This window comes from Gavia stellata, chromosome 6, assembly GCF_030936135.1.
Source record: "Gavia stellata isolate bGavSte3 chromosome 6, bGavSte3.hap2, whole genome shotgun sequence".
NCBI lineage: Eukaryota > Metazoa > Chordata > Aves > Gaviiformes > Gaviidae > Gavia > Gavia stellata.
This window is the reverse complement of record NC_082599.1, coordinates 1,052,995-1,073,524: the sequence shown is the minus strand read 5'-3', so window position 1 is coordinate 1,073,524 and position 20,530 is coordinate 1,052,995. Positions and strand designations below refer to the sequence as shown.

General features: G+C 41.9%; 1 protein-coding gene across 1 annotated transcript in view; it reads right to left on the bottom strand.

Moving 5' to 3' along the window:
* SMARCC1 (SWI/SNF related, matrix associated, actin dependent regulator of chromatin subfamily c member 1) overlaps window positions 1–20,530 on the bottom strand; it is a 94,507-nt gene extending 73,977 nt beyond the window's left edge. Inside the window, exons 1-5 of the mRNA XM_059818570.1 lie at window positions 20,418–20,530; window positions 12,385–12,504; window positions 6,321–6,406; window positions 2,539–2,620; window positions 1,265–1,357 (exon numbers count right to left, since the gene is read on the bottom strand). Of these exons, the coding sequence (XP_059674553.1) occupies window positions 1,265–1,357; window positions 2,539–2,620; window positions 6,321–6,394 (249 nt within the window). The 5' untranslated portion in view covers window positions 6,395–6,406; window positions 12,385–12,504; window positions 20,418–20,530. The remainder of the gene's footprint in view (window positions 1–1,264; window positions 1,358–2,538; window positions 2,621–6,320; window positions 6,407–12,384; window positions 12,505–20,417) is intronic.

Sequence of the window (20,530 nt, the reverse complement as noted above, 5' to 3'; positions counted from 1 at the left end):
GCTGGGGCGAGAGATATGCAACTCTTCTGCACAGGCTGCAGTCAGAGCAGCGAGGACTTGGAAACACCAGAGAGGAGGGAGCTACAGGTGCGAGGGATGGGGTAGAGGGAAGATGACAATAACAGGTAAAAGAAAAAAACCAATCAAGACAGTGAGGATGCACAGGTAGCAACACAAATACAAGATGAGAATTCAGAGGTAGGGCAAAGGAAGAAAGCCCAAAAAGCAGAATTAGGGACAATTTCTGTTTTCAGTTCTTCACACCCTATAGAGACAAAGCTGTCTCCTTTGAAAGTCCCTTAAATCAGTCATAGATACAGCATGTTTTGAGTTCACTGTGGAATTCCTTTATGAAAGGACAATTGAATCGTTAACTCTAATTTAAGCAATAGCAAGCATCCTGAATCAGCTGAATAATTAAGAGTAACTTCTGAAAAACAACACAACTGAAGTTGAGATGATGGTTTGTAATCACAACACAGGAAATACATTTAATCTGGAAAAGGAACAGTTTACTTTGGCTCCAGCCGTGAATTATCATAATACAAAAGGCTATCAGACCGTCTAGAGTTCACATTCCAGGATATTTCTCTTAAGACAAGTGAAAGGACTGTTTACATTTTTACGAGATGAAGCTATTAATCTTACTCAGTGCATCATTTAGTATATTACATTACAATGGCAAGATGTTGACTCTCTTGGAAATATGCCGACTACCTAATAAGCGAAAGACCATTGTTGCTTGTGTTCTGTTCAGCACAAGTAAGGAAAAAAGCAAGTAAAATAAAGCAAAGAAGGTAGCGATCATTTTAAGATTAAAGCTTCCTTATGCTGTCCCCGCCTATCTAGAACTGTAGCTGTATTACACACTACCTTCTTTGGTCTCAGATTTGGACAAATGCTGAGCTTCTGCTTTATATAAGCAGGTATAACATTAAATCATTAAATCAATTAAAATTAAATCATTAAAACATTAAATCAGCTAGGGCCTGCAGCCAACTCATTGAGACACCGTAACTACTTCTCACTTCAATAGCCATTTCAGATTTACTTTTAGAACAGAGTTATGATTCAATCTCCATGTGAGGATAACTACTAATGGCATTTTACAAATGGTGAACTTCTGGTCTTAAGTGACTTGCTGCTGCTGCCTTGTGTTGTCAGACACAATCCAGTTGTAACTGATATGCTGAAGTCAGGCAAATATATTTTTATCTTACAACTGACAAAACATTTGCTTTAAGATACACTGTTTAGCAGTTACCTGGTGACGTTTGACAATATCCTTCAATTTATTAGCCAACTTCAATTCTATATCTGGAATGAGGTAGATGGTCGGTCTGCTCAGACAATTGTTCTAGTGGAGAGAAGTTAAAATAAAAAATTAGTAGGCCACCCATGACATAAATCAAAAAATTCCTATTAAGATCACCAATGCTTGAGAAAGCTCAAAAGGAACACCTATCAGCTTGTGATACGGCACACTAACTCGAGCTCCAGAAACCCCCATGACAAGCAGTATTTCCTTTGCACACACACATCCTCGCCAAAGTCTTAACCCAGGTTTCTTTCTGGTCTCTGCAGATCTGTGTAACCTCTGCCAGAGACACTATCACGGATAAAGGGAACATGACCCAACATAGCTGTTCTCGTGTTCCTGCTTTCACAACAACATCTGTAATGGAAACCATGTCTTTGATTTCAAAGAATTTTTGACAGGCTCTGGAAGACTTTGCTTGAAAAGGAATATAAGTTCCCCGTGTGTCAACTTCCAAATCTGAATCTGTCCTGTTGCACTAACACGCAGATTCATGCACTTCTATGGTACTTGCAGGTACACATTAGTTTTATTTTGGATTTTAATATGTACTCTATTATGTACTGAAACCACCATACAATGGCAATAGTTTTTTATACTAAGAGTATTGTTTCTTTTTGCTGTCCCTCCTATTTCCATTTTTCACAAGGACCTGAAAGTTACGTCCTGACTATATTATACACTGAACTTCGTTTCAGAGTTTGAAAAAAATATTGTTATTCACACACAGCAGTTAAAAAATTAACTTCAAATTAGATTCCACACAGCTGTTATCTGCTCTCTTCCGGTAGTAACTTGTTTGATAAAGCAAGCGAGAGAGTCTAAAGTGTACCCTAACCCTGAAAAAAGTCAAACTTCTATCAAGCTGAAAGTCTCAAGAAAGTCAGCATTTTAATTGATATGCACAGAACTAGTTACTCAATCCTAAGGGTGCTTCTTTCACAGGAAGATGGAGACACTCAGGATGCTTTCTCCTACATTAAAAACATGTTTTTCTCACCCTAATCATATCCTCAGAATATGAAAGAAAAAATTCTGAAGTTTTCAAGTGATAACATGGAATTGTGATTAAAATGGGTGGGAGAGGGAGGGAAGAGTATAATATTCCTACAGAAATCCAGGATGAAACTCTTCAGTGGGTCACAACTGAGGTATGTAAAAAGCTAGCGAATCCCTTCCCCGAGCATGTGAACACAAAGTTTTGTATAGGAGTTTCTTGCCTGCACTAGTGTTTTCTCAATGTTCATGAACATCTCCACATTTCGATCCATTCGTGATGGATTCTGCAGGTCAAACCTTCGCCTGTTAAAGAAAATTATTCAAAAATATTAAACTCAGCCCTCCTCCATTCAGTAGTCAAGAATCTTTCACATTCCACATAAAAAACAGTATATCATGGTAGCTACATAAGAACACTTAAAGCACAATCAAATATTTTTGCTTCGCTTGGCAGCCCTCACAAGCAAGAAAAATCACAACGAACCAAGTCAACAAAATGCTACTGATTCATGAAATGTTTAGGAAAAACAAAGGTTGACATTGTCCAACAAAACCCTGCAGCAGGGTTGTGCATTCCACTACAGTCACAAAGAATTATTAAACAGAAACATAATCAAACGCTTACAATGGATTGAGAACTAGGTGAGAAAATTCATGAACAAGCTCTCACTTTTCTCTTACTTCTAGTTGCACCCATCCACCAGTCCCAGATTCTAACCCACAAAAAACATAGCAATTCATTTGCCTGAGATTTTCTAAACTATTTATCCACCCCACACACAGCACATAGGTAGCTCATAATCCATTAAGCATTTTATGATCATCTCTATTGGACTCTGGTACTTTAAAGTTTGCTACTTCATTGACAAAGTAATCAAAATTCTTGAAATAACAATGCAGATTGAAGCGTCTATCAGAAATGGGGGAGAATAACACAAAATCTGAGACTTTCTACTGGGAAGAACCACAAGAGCCCCCAGCGGCATTCTGCTGTATCCACCTGAACTGCACACATATTCAGAAGTCGTGGATGAATCAACTCAAATGAAGAATTTGAACGGCGACCCCCAAGAACCTGAGAGGGGGGACAACAACAGCACTAACACCAGCCTCTTGCCAAGTTCAGAACCTGCAGATGTCTGCACTAGCACCATCGCACAGGCTCATCACCACCAGCCAGGGTAAGCAGTGCTGTAGGAGCTTCAGAAACAGATTTGGGCCCGACCCTTAACAATTCAGCCTTTTCCAAAGCACGATGGTGTGTTTAGATAATCAGGTTGTTGACTCTCAGATGTAAAACACTGTCGGGTGCACTTCTGTACCTCCCAAGTTTTGGAAAAAGCTGTTGCTAGAGTCTGAAAACACTCTTAACTGGACTGGTGCGTTGGTGTTGAGGAGTGGCAATACAGGCAGAAAGGATTTCAGTGTATAAAATAAAAAGTACCTTGTACACTTAACACAGTGAAAAAGCCATGCACATAATTACCATGCAGTGACTGATATGCTTGAAGTTTATACCCCAATGTAAAATATAAGAATTTATTCCTGTGCCCATATCTAATGACAGCTTCTTTTAAACACATGCTTGTTTCCAGTAACACATCAAATCAATTTTTAAAGTCCATAAATATACAATGAATGTAAACCAAAGCAAGATTGATTTTTTAGTCACAAAACCCATTACCACACAAGATGGCATCACATCAATATTACACTACTAAATTAAACAAAGACACTTTAGCTGACACCCCCATGTTTTTCTTCACTTGAGGCTCTAGCGTGTTCAGAAAGAAGTTGCCCACGCAGGTGGTACTGCGTAAACATGCTGTAGTGTTGGGCAGCACTAGAAACATTCACTACTAGCGAATGATGGCTTCTCTCCTAAAGCAGTATTAGGGACTCTGCCCCTCACCCTAAGGACCTGGCAAACAAATTAAAGATAATATCCTGGCATATTTATTAGAATAGTCTTTCAATTTTGAAATAAATTTATGACCTCTTTAAATAGCATTGTGCATGTTCAAAAATTTACACTGACTTCTAGAAGTAGGGCCAGTCATCAAGAAGTCTGTCAGTTCACTGCACAACACAATTTAATACAGTATTTTACAGCTATAATACACAGGATTTTAAGAGTCAAGACTAAGCCACTTCTCCAGTATTCACCCACTGACAGCTTCATAGTCTGTATTCAAAACAAGTTTCTCAAATGTAATAGTTTCAAGGAAGCGGAGGAAGATAAATGCCAAATGAACACAAACTAACCTATTTTCCTAGACACCTAACAAAGTCTTCAGTACCTATGAAGCAAAGATACTTAAGGCATTCAAGTCTGACCAAAATTTTTACATTTGGTTGCCTAAAATCTGCATTACGTATTCATTTAATGCTATACGCAGCCCCAATTTTTTGCCTGCTTTTGAAATCCATACTTTAAGAGAAGCATGTCAATATATTAAGAAATAGCACTTTTTTTAGTTGCCCATTTAGATAAAATAGTAGTACTAATTCTTCCTGTCCTTCGTTTAACTGATACCGTCTGACAGGTTTTAGCAAACAACTACTTGAATTGCAGTGATAGACAAGGTATGTCCAGTTGCACTGGATAAGTGCATTTTTCAGACATACCTATTATGACGAGGAAAGGTACTTCTCCTATAAGACAGATCATTCACAAACAGGTTAAGCAAGAGCGACAATGCATACCATTAAAAAAAAAAATCATATTTCAGGCAAAACACCACATATTATTTGGTTGAGTCAGTGAAGGATACATTCCAAGCTCTAAGTCTGATCCTCAAAGTTAAATTCAAGTATTACTTCCCTCTACATCCCACATGCACAAACACAAGACACTACCCGCACTAGTTTTGAGGAATCAGCAAGAGAGTGAGAAGAGAGGAGGCAATCGCGTATCTTGAGTTTTGCTGACAAATTTCAATGACTGAAAATTAGATTTGTTTGGAAAAAATTGGAAAGTTTAAATATTCATGAAGTAGGAGCCATTTAACTCCTTTATCTTAAGGCAAAGAGGTAGCAAGACACCCCTGAAAGATACGCCACACAGAACACTACAAACACCTATCGTGCCCTGGGTGTGGGCAATATTGCAGTAGGAAAAAACCTGACAGCAGTTTACTCATACCAGCTTTCTGATATATCCACCTCAGGTATCTGTTTAGCTGATATGAATATAAACTACTCCTAAAAATAACAAACCATACTGAAAACAACTTTATTTTTGCCTTTTAATTTGCTCTTGTGGGTAACACACACAGTCAATTCCAGGAATGCTACTACAGGTCTGCAGAACATCAGATCAGAAACTATTTAAATTCATGTACAAGAACAAGCTCTGCTTACTCTTATCTATTGACTTTTCATCCTCAGATTTTTTCCAATGTTGTCAAATATAGTTAATTCACACTACTGCTGTCTTGGAAAGAGGATTATAACTCAGAAAAACACACAGGCCACAACACTATCGGGATGTCACACGAATAGTTTTAATATTAGTGTCGATAGCTACATGAGCAGTGTTTCTGACACTCCCCATCTATGGAGGTTGATTGATAACAATGGAAAACAGCATTTATTAGTATCTATGCAATGCTTCATGTTTTTCCAGTTATAACTAAACCCTGTACTTAATACAGTAACAAAGATTTACATCTTATAGATGGGAAGCAGCGATTCTAAGATACTGGTTAATTTGCTCAGTCATACGGCAACTAAATGGCAAAAAAAGCCTCAAGCTTGTAATTAACTCCCAACCTACAGGCTCAAGACCTTAAACTTGGACAGCTTCTTTAAATTTGGAAGTGTGGGGTTGTGTCTTAGAAAAGCTACCATCAGCAAAACAGGAAAAAAATTTCCTCTTCCCATCTCCGACTCCCTTGCCTACCGAATTCTCCAGAAACTATTAAACTTTAAGTAGTCTGCATAGGCATTTCATGTGCTTAATTTCATGCAAAAGGTGTATAAACCAAAAATAAAAACTTACCAGCCCTGTTCATTCTTATATTTGTAAGCAGCACCAAGAATGTGACATAATGTACCTCCAGCTTTGAAATCCATGAAGCACTTTGCCTAGAACCAGAAGGAAAAGTGAAAACACAGTGACATTGACTTTTATGCAATTGTTTTAAATTAATACATATTTGTTAGCTGAGTTTTAGACATCTAACTTATCAAATGCATAATTTTCAGATTAATCACTTTTGGAGTTTTATGTTCTCCTTTAAGACTGTTTTGAGAAGATTAAGTGTATTCGGTTTAAGTAGAATTCTTCATGTTTGCAAGCAGAACCCAATATATCTGAACGCTCTGAGCCCTTCCTTACGTGAGTAGCCTGCAAAAAAATTCCTTGCATAGCTGTAAAACAGAAATCTAAACTGCTCTTTCAGCATCCATTTCACAGTAAATTAAACCTAAAATCTTAGCTGTCACTTAAGAAGCTCTTCATCTGTATTAAGTAGACTAAAACAAATTGTTAGAAATTAACATCTAAAACCCGGGCTCCGTATTCGCTACAGCTCCTAAAGCTCTCCGTTCACGTCCCTCCTCCACCACAACAGAAAGCTGTTTGTCAAGATCTGAAAAGGTCGCTGGGCAGATCTGCCCTAAAATACTAAATCCAACTCATTTCTTCACTATCAATTTTAGCGGAGTACAGCCGAGTCACACATTCGTAAGCAGGTACTCTGAATTCAAGAACTGAAATTCAAACAGCAGCACGAGGAGCCTGAAAAGCTCTACTGAGTCCCACCAAGTCCATTCTCTAACAGGTTACTAAAGGAACAGGACTGTTTCCTACACAGAAAGGCACATTTTTCTAATAAATTTTAGTTTGGAATTATCTTTGCTGTTTTACTAATATCTCTGGTCAGGACATTTGTACGTGCTTGGGAAAAGGAAGCTACTGTCAAGTCATCTTAGAAACGCAAGAGAAATGGATAGCTCAGGTAAAGCCAGGACTAGACAAACCAACACTAGAATCTACCTTAAGCATGATGCGCAAAGTACTGACACACCGGAGGTTCTCAATACAGGATTCAGAACAGGAAGATGAAAAATACACAACAGCATTGATGAACTAACCAGCGATAAAGAAAGCAACATAAGACATGATAACAGAACAAAGAAAAACCCTGTTTCTGTCCACCAGGCCACATCTCTTTACAGTTTTTACTCTTTACAGTTACAGATTCCTTTCCGATATGACTGATAAATCAATTTGACTGAACTGCAAAAAAGTGATTGTTTAAAATTTTTTTTAAAGTTTTGTAAGATGTAAAAATTCATTTACAAACATGCACTCAAGTAAGACCACCCTGGAAAACTTCTTTCCATTAATTGCAGCATTGAACTGCTTTTTGGCAACTTTATACAGGATCAGGAGCACTTTAAAAAAGCTTCTTTGGGCAAACAGGTCCGCTTCCCTGACAACTTCAGACATATTTAAAGAAAGTGGTTCTAACAATAAACTGAAGTGACAAAATGAGGCAGATCAGTCACCTAGCTAAGCTTCCACAACCGAAATGCGTATTCTGCCTCAAAGTCGGCATTTCCTGGCACTAAGGAGGAAGGACCCACCTACAGAAATGCAGCCCCACACCTCCCAGCCCCCTTGGAAGTGCGAAGGGGCACGTCGGAGGTGACCCCTTCTAATGTTGCTCCATTCAGTATCAGATGTCCAACTATTTACTGGAACAGGAAATGAAACCTATCTTTCCGTATGCGTGCTAAATGTACAGACCGAGATCGATCTATTTTGTGTTTCTCAGTAAAAATAAAAAACTTGTACAAGTCAAAACAGAATTTGGGGAGTTGTTTAATGGCTGGACTCTGGTTACTAGCGGCTACAAGCTGCCTTCTACTGGAACTGGAGAAGGCACAAAGCTGGAGACACCGCACAGCACAGCAGCCTTCCTAGCATTAGGAATGTTTCTGATCTAGAGCTTCTACCTTGCCTTTTGGATCAGAACAGCTCATCTTTAAAGTCCTTTATACTACACCTCAGGAGTATTTGCTAACCCAGACTGAGCACTAAATTACAGACAGTCTTAGCATTACTGACAAGCATTTTACATTCATTCTGCAGCCAGGCAACTAAAATGGTAGCGTGGGATCTAAACGAAACATTGCCTTCCTCGGCTCCAGAGCTGCTAATGGAAAGCAAAGCAGTTGCGTGAGATATCAAATACACCAGTGTCCAAGAACAACATAAAAAAGATCCTTCATAAGCATTCAACAAGAACAGAACCACTCCTGGTCTACCATCTGTTTAGAGACCTACCGTGCACAGAAAGTAATAAAGAGAGCTCAAAGCTGCCATACGGGCGCTCGCTAGTTTACGAGCTGCACGCATTTCAGTACTATTCTTAGCAAACTGAAGTCCTCTACGGATGGAGCAGTCTCTGATCAGAAGCTTGAACAAAACCAAAATGTTTTAACACGCTGAATGATTTTATTGCCATAAGACTTGGCTCCAAGAATACAAGCGTTGGTTTACAAACATCCATGCAAAAGCTAGCTGCTCTAAAAAGAAAAATAAATCTCAACATGAAAGCAGAAGACCTGTTGTAAAGAGTATTTCTGCAGCACTAGTATGCAAGTTGCTGTTACCTATCTTCAGCTGTCCTACATACGTACAGTCATCCAGCATCCACCTTTCCCTTTTTGCTGACATGCTGGACGTATCACACAACTGAATGAAATCACCACAGCAAAGCCGTCCTCATCTGCATTTTCAGAAACTGTTGACCACGCTGTTGTACCCAACATCCCCTACTTCAAGATCAGGGGCTGCCGCTGCAGCTCCTCCCTCATCAAGCTGCCGGTCAGTAGCCCACATCAAATTTTCCAGTGACAAGGCCACACCTTTCCGCGTTACCGGGGCAATTCCGGAACGCGGTCCCACAGCCTGGCACAGGGCTCAGCGATTCAGGAATTGCCAGCAGCACAAGAAATGGCAGCAGCTCTGGCAAATTAGGATTTTACTACCACGCTCAGGAAGTTCAGCCAATATCTAACCATGAAAAACAGTATACAAATCTCTTTCATAGACATAAGTCACATTTTTTTCAAGTGTCAGTGGACTCTAGCAAGATCCTGTTATTAAACTGTGGTCGTTGCTACTAGCATAAAAGGAAATTACTTTTAACAATTAGGCAAAACCTGTTCCGCAGAAGAGATGCAGCTGTCAATAAACCAAGTTCCCTTCAACATTTTTACCCAACGAAATCCATCATAACAAGGCAATTAAGATCAACTGGCCTTACAATTTGCCATCTTAAGAGTTAATATCTTAATATAGCCTTTATCTCAAATATGTGAAACTGCCTAAGCAAATTAATTCGCATTTTCTTTTTTGAGCTTCAGTAAGATTAGACAATATGCGCTTAAAAGCAATAACTAGAAGACATGCACAGAAGTCAAGCTGTAGCAGTCCTTTATTTGCTCTAGATCTATTCACAGACCCTGTACTGGACGGCATCCTTGCCAAGAACAGGAGCTTAAACACAGAATTAACAACCCTCTCTCAAATGCAAGGTCTATTTCATCTCCTCAAAGCACCAAGTAAAACATTTGAACTTTATTTCAACAGATGTAGTCTGTAGTGATTTAGACACAGTCCAGGTAAGAGGTTTACCTCGAATACTGGTGAAAAAGACCAGCTTCCTTCTGTCACTGTCCGTTCCAGCATTAGAGAGCAAACACTTCACAGAAGGAGGGTGAGGTACTTGGAAAATAAATATACAGGCTTTCACGTGAACTGGAAGGACAACGTTGGTTTGACATGTTCTCATGGCACTTAGGGACATGGTTTAGTGACGGACTTAGCACGGTTAGGTTTACAGTTGGACTTGATGATCTTAGTCTTTTCCAACCTAAATGATTCTATGATTCTGTGATTCATCAGCAAGCGCTCCCGGTGAACCACGTCCCTGTGTTTTGCAACAACTGCAGTTCTCAAGACCAACACTTCATCTCAAATAAACTGCACTGATAAGGGAAACGCTGCCACACGTGCTAATGGAGAACAGCATCACGCAAGGAATGGGCTATTAATGGCAGCCTTTAGTGACGGTAGTTGTGAGCAGCGGTCACACCTTGAGGACTTCTGCAGTCACCTGCAGGTACATAGCACTCAGTTTTGATGGCTTGGGGGTTGTTTCTTTTACACAAGCATGACCTCCTCCTCTTCAGCTTCAGATCCTCCCTTGCCAGGAACACGGTGATATTGAACAGTCACTAAGGTAACTGCAAACTTTTAACTTAATTCAGTTTCTTTTCAGTGGAAGTCTACAATAGCTTTTCAGTATTTTTTTGGAGATTAGCAATGTCATTTAAGACATTCCTTTGCCCCCCCTCTCTTTCCAAGTAAGACATAGTCCTGTAAAACTGAAGCATTCTGCACGTCTTCAAAGTGCTATGGTGGAATAACAAAGCCTCCTTTGCAGCCTGAACCAGTATCCTGAATTATGTATCTAAAAAAAGTGAATGCTCCTGTTCTCTTAAGAGTACGTACTGCATTTTCTTAGAAAACCAATATAAAGGAGGACGTACTAATGAGTTGCCTTCTGTTGGAAGTAATCAAGAGCAGAGAGATCAAATTGCTGTAAACTCAAGCTGAGTAAATTTGATCAGATTAGGCCTTCGAAACAGCAAGAATGGTTAAACATAGGAACAACATATTTACAATGCCACTAAAATCTTTATTACCCACTTTTAAGATAAGACAAATTGATATAAGACTTGAGAGCACTCAAATGTTTTATCAACTTGTTGAGGTAGAGCTTTATGGTCTACACTGCCACATCAAAATAAAGCACCGCAATGTTCACCCCTGTCCCTAAAGCTTTTCATTGCCACTGAGATAGCGGGTGATCTTAATGGTATCTTACGGTGCTTCTCTGTGCACTCCTAAGCACCAAGAGATTTACCCAACAGGTAAGTCTGAAAACCCCTCTTCCGAAGTAAACCTGCATGAATTCACACTCTTCACAAAAGAAGTTACATAAGCAAAATGTCTGGGAAAAAACCCCACCATCAAATAATAAAAGACAGTATTCTGTAAGTGGTGGACCAAAGAAGATTGGAGTACTTTTCAACAGTTATCAGAACAACTTCAGGTTATGACACTGTAGTCAGTTACAGATATTTCCAGCTTGGTACGTCTATCTGAACGGAACCCTAGATTGCATGACTTTAGGTTCCCAGTAAGCATTCTGTGGCAAAGATAAGCCAAGACCTTCCTGCTGATGTCCACAATGCTCACATACACATTTACGATGGTTGTCTTGGCCCACAAAACCTACCCTAAATCGGCGCTTGATACCATGCTGCAGTCCTCGCCCTTCACAACCGAAATCCCTTTGTTACTTGGTCCTTACCATTTGCTGCATCCCTCTTCCCTCTATCAGCTGTTTAGACTTCACGCTCGCTTGGACAAGATTCTTTTGGTGGTAGGCAGGGTTCCAAGCTCAATGGGGCTGATCTCTGAACACAATCACTAGGATACTACTGCTAAAGATGTGCCAAGTTCAAACTTTAAATAAGCAACCCTTAAAATGTTGATATTGTTTCTATATACGAATATTCTGAGTGACTGAAAAGCTATCCCAGAGTAATTAGGCAACTACGTGCTACTATAGAACATGGTCAAGCCATTTTTCAGCCTTGACAGAATTACAAGTTTGGTGTTTAATCAACAGAAATGCCCAATGGAAACTTGTTTGTTTTGGAAAGCACATGTTATTCAGTTTAGGATGCATCAGTCCAAACAGATTTGACTTAACAAGTTTACCCATATTTTTACTAGAAATTAAAACCTTTCCACAGTATTCAGGAAATCACTTCCAAATGTATAGAAAATAAGATGTATTACATTGAAAATCTGCTTTAAGGAGTGTGCTACTTCACCCTTTCCAGAGGATGCATCAACAAAAGCTTCAGACTACGCACAGATCTCCCAACCACCTGGAAGCACGCCAGCCGCACAGATACTGGATGAAGAACAAAACATGCTGTTGTAATAGCAGAGGGTTAACCCCAATACTCACAGGAAGCTTTGTGAAGGCAGGATTGGTGACGTGTTTTCCAAAGGCATCTTCCTGGAATTGCAGCAGCTGCACCACCAGCCCAGCTAGTGTTTTATTGGTAGGAGCATCTGCTTGAACGTACTGAAAGACAAAACACACACGCTTACTTGGGATAGAGGATAATAGAACATGAAGACTGGCTTACTAATTCCCCAGACCACTTTATCAGTTGTAGAGCACAGTTTAAGGATCACTGTGTGACTGGGGGGGTGCGCGTGCACAGGAGAAGCACCAAGCACAAACATTTTTCAAGCTTTACTCTTAAAATACAGCACAAATCTGTGAATCATCATCAGTTCATCACGGCCGCCGGTGTTTTACAGATAGAGATTAACCACTTCAATCTGATTTGTAGTTCCTAATAAAGGAACTACAGATTAATTCTGGCCCACACATACACAAAGCTTTCTACAGCAACTTTACAAGCTCCTTCTGTAATCAACTACTACACGTTAATCCTAAAAGCATCCATTTGGTACTATACAGCATGTCACGTACAAACAGAAAAACCGATCCAGACAACTTGTTTGCCATGCTTTGCGACAATCTAAAGATTTCCCACGGTTATACTTCTAATAAAATACACGTATGTAAAAGGGGAAATCACAGCACGGAATGTCAGAAAACTTCCATGGCTGCCGAGTTTTCATTACTCCTAATATTAAAATATTCACTTACTGGCTGTAATCTCCTCACCATGCCAGATGACTTCTAAGAGTAGAACAAACATTACTTGTTCATGTTGAATACGGAGAAATATTAGCTACCCTAGAGTCATTTACCTGAGTAACACGATGAACCACAAGGCCTTTGCTCTTCCCTCAAATCAGATTCTTCTAAAGCCCTTTAAATTTTTTTTTTTTGAGAGCCAGAACCCTCAAAAGTTTAAAGCAGTGGTGTTAAATAGCCGTCAAATCTAACCAAGCTTTCTAAAGCACCACCTACATAGCAAGAGACACAACAAAGACATGACTTTTCCATTATGATTTTACAGTATCTGACTACCTCAGATGCAAGTTTCTTCAGCATGCAGATAGACATATCTGAGAAATTAAATCTTTAACTCAAAGGACACAAATACCTGTAAGACTCCCCAGGTGTCCTGCCCTGTGCATAAAACCTAATCTAGAAATATGAGCCTATAAAGAGCAGAAGGCTAAATTCCCAAAGCTGCATTTTTCTTAGCCCTCCTCCCTCGCCCCGTGAAAGGCAGGCAATCGCGACAATTTTATCCAATTCATAACTCCTATCAATTCACATCAGCTACCACAGAGATACGAAGCAGCAGTAACAGTCACTCTTTATTGCTGTTAGAATCCAGTTGAAGATAAAGACTTTTGCTCTTAGGCTTTTTAAAACCTCTAGACCTTCATGCTCCTCTCAGCTAGCAACTATTTTCTTTGTAATTTTTGGACTAGAAGCTCTGTGTGCTGCAGCTGAATTCACCAGAGCAGTTTCAGCAATCTTTTGTTGGAATTACTGATCCTAGACAGGATGGCAAAATGGAGCACGTGACTCACTCAGATGCCCCAGTTAATCCAGCATCTTTACTTAAAAGCCCATCCCAGCCTCTGCCTTAGCTTACCAGGTGCTGCAGCTCAGCGGGAAGCGTGCCGTTCTCTTGCCTTTGTTACAAGTGGTAAAATATCTCTGGCACAGAATAATACTTAAACCCTTACGGCTGAATTTGCCAGAACCCTTTTTATCGGTGTCCTAAGGGTTGCTAAACCAAGAAGGATGATTACCAAAATGCACACATTGCTCTGTATTTTTGTAGCTGTTATTAAAAGACTTATCTTGGGGGGGGGGGGCGGGTATAGTTTAAAAATAAGTGGCCACTGCACCCAGGATGTGCACAGATGTAGTGTATCACAGCTAATAGCCCTAAAGCTTCCATCATTTTGCATGTTCAGCCTTTGCACCACCACCTTATACAAGTCTGAATAAAACTCTGAGCGTTTAGTTCAGCTATGCCAATTATAATGCAGACGAACAAATGTAAATTGAAAGGTGCAGGCAAAACAGCGATCTGCTAAACTACAGATTTAGGATTTGCACAAATGAGAAAATAAAAGCGTAGCAGATCAAGTGCCAGACTTCATATTAAGTAATCCTATTTCCATTACCAAGACAGCTGTGGTCTTGAACACATTCACATGCCGTACATGTTAAATATGTTCAAAAAGCAAAGCCGCTGACTCCAACTTAAGGCCAGCTATTTCAGACTGTCTACCCGCCTAGCTGTAGCACTTTCTCTAAACACATATCTAGAGCGACAGATATAACATTTTTTCCTAGTAAAACAGAGTACATTGTAGTAGTACACCCTTAGTTTTGCATGGGAGGCACACTCCAGGAAGATAAAAAAATGCAAGAGTAGCTTTTGTGCATCTTTTCTGAAGCTACACAGCCTTCATCCCGGTGACACCGAATAGAAAACCCTCAGAACCATTATAACTCATTTAATGGGGAAAAACCTCTGTACTGCTACATCTGCTTTTTTTGTACAGATTAAAAGTCTTAAAAGCTTTTTGCACCAAGTTCAACACAGTATTTTAAATTAATAAAGCACAAAAATGCATAAAATCTAACAAGACAGAAAGTATTGATGGCTGCTATTAACAGTGAAATAGAAGTATAAAGCAATTCTGTACTTATGGCCATCATTTAAAACAAATCAAAAAACCCAATCACCGATCCAAAAACTTGGAATTTCACTAATCCACCTCTCTAACCCAGAGAGTCTACTTAAACTCACAGCTTCTTTAGGGCACCTGGAACAAAACCACATCCTGCCTTCTGCATAACCCTCTAAAGTTCTCTCCTCTTCCAGTTTGAGGATCCCATAAACCATGAGAAGATAATTCGTGAAAAAGATAACCAGAGAAAGAACTTATTCTTCACACAAACAAGCCAACAAAAACACAAAATTAAAATCAATAAGGAAATAGTCAAAGTTTAGGGTTTTCTAGTCGGGTTTCTCTGTCGCTCGGAAAAAAGTCACCAAGACAACACTGACTGCTGTAAATACATGGTGACTTGGAGCACCCAGCACCGCATCCTCAGTGAAAAACTGAATCCAGAAGAGGTGGTATTCTTGTATTGACTTACTGGTGGTTTTTTTTAAATGCTTTCCTTCAGAAAAAACACACCACTAACAACATTTACATGAGAATATACCTGGGAAAGCATATTCTTAGACACGTGAAATTTTGCAGGCACTCACTGCAGATCCCATTTTTACCTCCTGCAGGAGGCACGGACAGCTGGAAGCTATCAGAAAGGAAGATAACATTAGGAACCTCTGATTCTACTCTGCATTGCCACTATCCTTGCCAATTTTTTATACAGGAAAGTCACTTCTTTGCCTGAGGTACCCCCTAAACAGTAAGGGCAAAAAAAAACTTCAAAAGGAAACAAAAGACGCGCCTCTCATACATTTACCCACACTAACCAGCAATACAAATGGATCTCTAAAACAGCAAAATCAGTAGGATGATTTCCTGATTGTACGCAGTGGGTTTGAGGGGACCACAGAGGACTGAAGTCACGACGTATCTGCAAGTTTTCCACCAGTCTCCACAGCAGACAGAAGCGGAAAGGGATTCTGCCGCAAATAATTTTTAAATGGCAAATTCCAGACAACAGAAATGACGCCCTATTCCTAGACACACAGCTTTGGCCTAAGAGGATTTGCTCAAGTGCTGAAATACCGAAGCCTCATCGACACAGTGAAGAGTTTTCTAACATTTCCATGTCCATTAGAAATAAAAACACCCACACAGTCTTAAGTAGAAAACACATACGGTCTTTCAATATAACTCAAATAATTCAAGAATAGAGAGTAACCCCCAGCAGAGGAAATCTCTTCACCAGCAAGATTTGCCATTGCAGCTGCACTGGAAAGCCTTTGTCACAGACGTAAGGGACAGATTCGTATACCCAGTTCTGATGTGGTTACTGACCTCAAATAACCACATTACGGCTCTGCATTGTAGCCCTGATGCACAAAACCCTTTCCTTCCCCCAAAACAAAGAACATTTCAGCTCAGATCACTAAATAACAGGGAAAGGAAAACCAACATTAAAATACTTTGATTTAAGTTACAACCCTTGTTCCTTTTTTAGAGGCGAGAACACAAAAGAGCTGCAAACACTGATTTAATCTGAGGGAGGATTTTCTCTAAGTCAGTCACCGAAGAAATACTTGATAAGGTTAGCACTGACATGAGAAGTCAGAGCCAGCCGACAGATAACTACAAATCCTCTAAATTCAGCTCCTGGCTGGCAGTGAACAAGCAGGTGGTCTCCAAACAGACATCTTCGGGCATAACAACTGCCATTTCGTAACAGCGGCCAAGAAGTGGCTCGTCCTTCCTCGCTGTCGGGCTGAGGCTTATTAATAGAAGGGCATAAAGGGATCCAACGCTGCTGCCCGTCCTTACCGTCCTGCAGTAAAACAGACGTGCTCCACCGGCACCCGTCCAGCACACCTTAAAACTGCACCGCACTCCGTTAATGCAGAAAGAAAACTTACTATTCTACACTTGATACTAGTGCAAGAGGGTCCCAGACACTCAACAAACGACCCAGGATTCCAAGTGATAACTCCTCACACTCTGCACGGTTTAGCATCTATACGGACAGCCCATGCTGTCTTCTCCTCTAACTCACCCTTTAAGACAACACTCCACTTGTTCTTTAATAAACAAAACAAAACACTCTCCTCCCTGCCCCCCCGAAAAAATCAGTTTTCCAACTTTCTGTCTCAGAGGGGCAGGGCACAGCTTTCAGAGCCTCTGAGGAGCTGAAGCTCCGAAAGGCCAGTATGTCGAGCTGGCCATGACCAACACACTGGGAACAGTCCTTAGGGACTACAGCTGTAAGGCCAAGGTTAATTTCCGCATACTTTGTAAGACGTATGCAAAAAACCCACCCCAAACTATCTTAGGAAGATATTTTAAGTACAAGAAATAACTCTGCTTTATGACAAGCCGTTTTAATACGAGCAGTTTGTTGCTTAATGCCAAAGGAACTACCTAAACAACGCGTAATATTAGAGATCACTGAGCATTAATACAATAAAAAGTGAATTGCCCAGTTTAGTTTTGAACTATAAATTTCTACTTGTAGCGGACACCTTGATGTCACCAGTATTAGTCTACCCAAATGCTCTGAAAGCCTGTCAGATGCCCCAGACCTCGAAAACCACAGCACGAACCCGTTTCCAACTCAGAGGGAAGAAAGGCTCAAACATCTGTACTGCAGTCCGAGGCCTGGGAAGAAGCAGGAGACCTCCTGCAACTCAATGCAGAGGAATAGCGCAAGATGACTTCCATACATCACACACACACAAAGAGGCAGCAGGAGGAAGTTTGGAATAAAGAATTTTGTTTGCTGTCGTTATGTTTGTTATCACTAACAGTGTTCCCTCCATCTTTACAGGCATCCTTTACTCAACCACCTGAGCCTTCCCTCCCCAGCGCAAGCTCCCAACGCATGCCCTCTTTCCACACGTCCAGGGAAGGGCCTTCCTCACTGCCAGCACTTTAGCCAAGGAGAAACGGGCCCAGAAGGTTTGTGTCAGGAAAACAGTACATCCTTTCACAGCAACGCAGGGTTACAACACCCACATCGCTGCCCAACAGAATTTATCATCAAAAAATCTCTGACAGAGATCGGCCACACTGCCGAGGCAGCCCACTCCTCCACATTAATGAGAGTTTTCCAATATCCAGTGCGAGTCTTCCATACTACCATTTAAACCTCCTACTTTTTTAGTTATACTCTAGAGACACGGAGAACTCTCAGCTCTTTGAGCACTTGTCTAATGTAGAGACAAGCATGAGAAGATTTGTAATTGCAATTCTCTAAGTCTCTCCTTGCCCATCGTGACTTCTGGATCCTCAACCAAGCTCGCTGCTGCTCTCAGGATTCTCTCCGACTGGTCCCCAACGTCCCCGGAGCTGCTGGAGCTGGACACAACACCTACTACGGCTGACAGCTTCACCACTGCCGAGATATACAGGCATCCATTTTTAAGAGCACAAACTGGACAAAAGTCAGCTATAATCACCATGTGCTTTTCTGAAAGAAGTCATGGACCTACAGCAAGGTGAAAATAGACGCAAGATGAACTAGAGTCCATTTACCGCACAGCAAAAAGGAATTAACACTTCCATTTAGGGTTTTAAGGATACATCTTTAAATACTAGTAGTATCAGTTTCCTCGTTTCCCAAAACAAAAGTAATTTTTCACTTTTTAGAAGTATTTTACACAGCAGTACTTTGAAATTCACTTGCCCAGTAAAGATTTCTTCTTAGCCCAATTCTAATTACCTTCCAGGTTTAAGAAATAAATATGAGCATCTAATCTTTATAACCAGTAATACCGATAAGTGTAAACCAACTGTAATAAAGGAGTTTTGCTTTGGCGTACAAAATGAAAGCTCCCATTCCTGAACGACAGATAAGAGGCCCTGCCAGGCTAGTACGGTGAGAACCAGCTTGTCTAGATAGTTTTGATTCGCAACAGCAAGGGACAACAACCATTAATGCTTTTAATAAGGTGACCTGCTCTTCTGCAAAATGGCAGGTGCCAGTTCAAAGTTATTTCCAAAGTTTATTGTATCCTTGGGGGTATTCGGTTATGAAAATGAACTGGAAGAACGCTCCTCCCCAGAAGTCTAGAAACAGCAGAGAAGCATAATGAAAACAAAGCCAAACTAAAGATATACTTTCATGTTACAATTTCCTTATCAACATAAATAGCTTAAGGTGCTTGCTCAAACGACGACCTCCACCCCACGGCGCCGATCCGACTGCACGTGGCTGCGCTGGAACAAGCTATGTGGAAGGACCGGTACAACACACCTCGGAACGCGTTCTGGTTTTTAACCCAGACCAGTTCAGATACCCATTTCAGGGTTGATCGGATTGTTCACAAACAATCCGATCAACGGCACCCGCAGAGCAACGGGCAAACTTCTCCGTGGGTTACTGACACCAGACCTACCGACGAACGGAGGGATGGACTGCAAATCGCAGGTAAATGTGGAGATTAAGGCACCTTTAGGTTGTCCAGCATCTCCCCTTGGCATCGCTCTGCCCCAGCTAATGCTCTTCCCAGGATTGCTACAAAGCTGTCTAGACAGATGTATCTGTGTTCTGGGAAGTTCACCTCAGGTAATTTTTCAAGGCTTAGATAATGAAAAACAGTTACAAAATCATCATACAGGAAGAACAGTTGAAAGGAAAGCAAAGAAACAGAGAGCACAACAAGCTATGTGAGGGAGGATGAGGACAACAAGGGCAATGCACGGCCAGCAGTGACACTACCAAAAAGTGAACTTGCCCTAAGCACAAGCAACACGCACGGAGCTTCTGACACGCACCAGATCCGGTGAAACGCGGTTCCGAACTGCACGAACGGCCTCCTCCCCCCCGCTTTTTTCAACACACCGACACTTCAGGGGCGCGGTTTAAGTGAAACCCGCAGAAAATCCTGGCACGCCGCGCCGGGACTTGCCCGCACAAGAAAGTTACGGCTGCAGCTCGCCTCGGTGTAAACATGGACGCGGGGCACCGGCCGAGTCACCGCGTCCCTGGGGGAGAGCGGCCCGCCCGGGGCAGCGGGGGCCCACGGCAGCCCCTCCCGGGAGCCGCTGCACCGCCTGGAGATCCCCCACCGACGCGGCCCCGGGCCCCCCCGGCTCCCCACCGGCCGGGCCGCAGCAGGAGAGGCCGGGCGCGGCGGCGAGGCGGCGGCTGACAAAGGCCGGCGGCGGTGTCGGGCCTTCCCCCCCCCGCCCCGGGGCGCCGCCGGGGAACTCCCCCGCCCCCGCGGGAAGGGACCGTGAGGGACCGTTAAACCGCCGCCCCCCCGGCTGGGCGCTCCCCACCCCCCCCGCCGCCGCCGCGGGGCCTTTGTTCGGGCCGCCCCCCCCCCCCCCGTCCCGCCGGTCCCCCCGTCCCGCGCCCCCGCCGGGCCGCACCTTCTTGTAGTGCTTCCCCAGCCAGACGCGGACCGAGTCGAGCTGGGACACCGTCTCCGGGCTCTCCCAGAACTTCCCCGTGGGGCCGCCGTCCTTCCGCCGCGCCACCGACA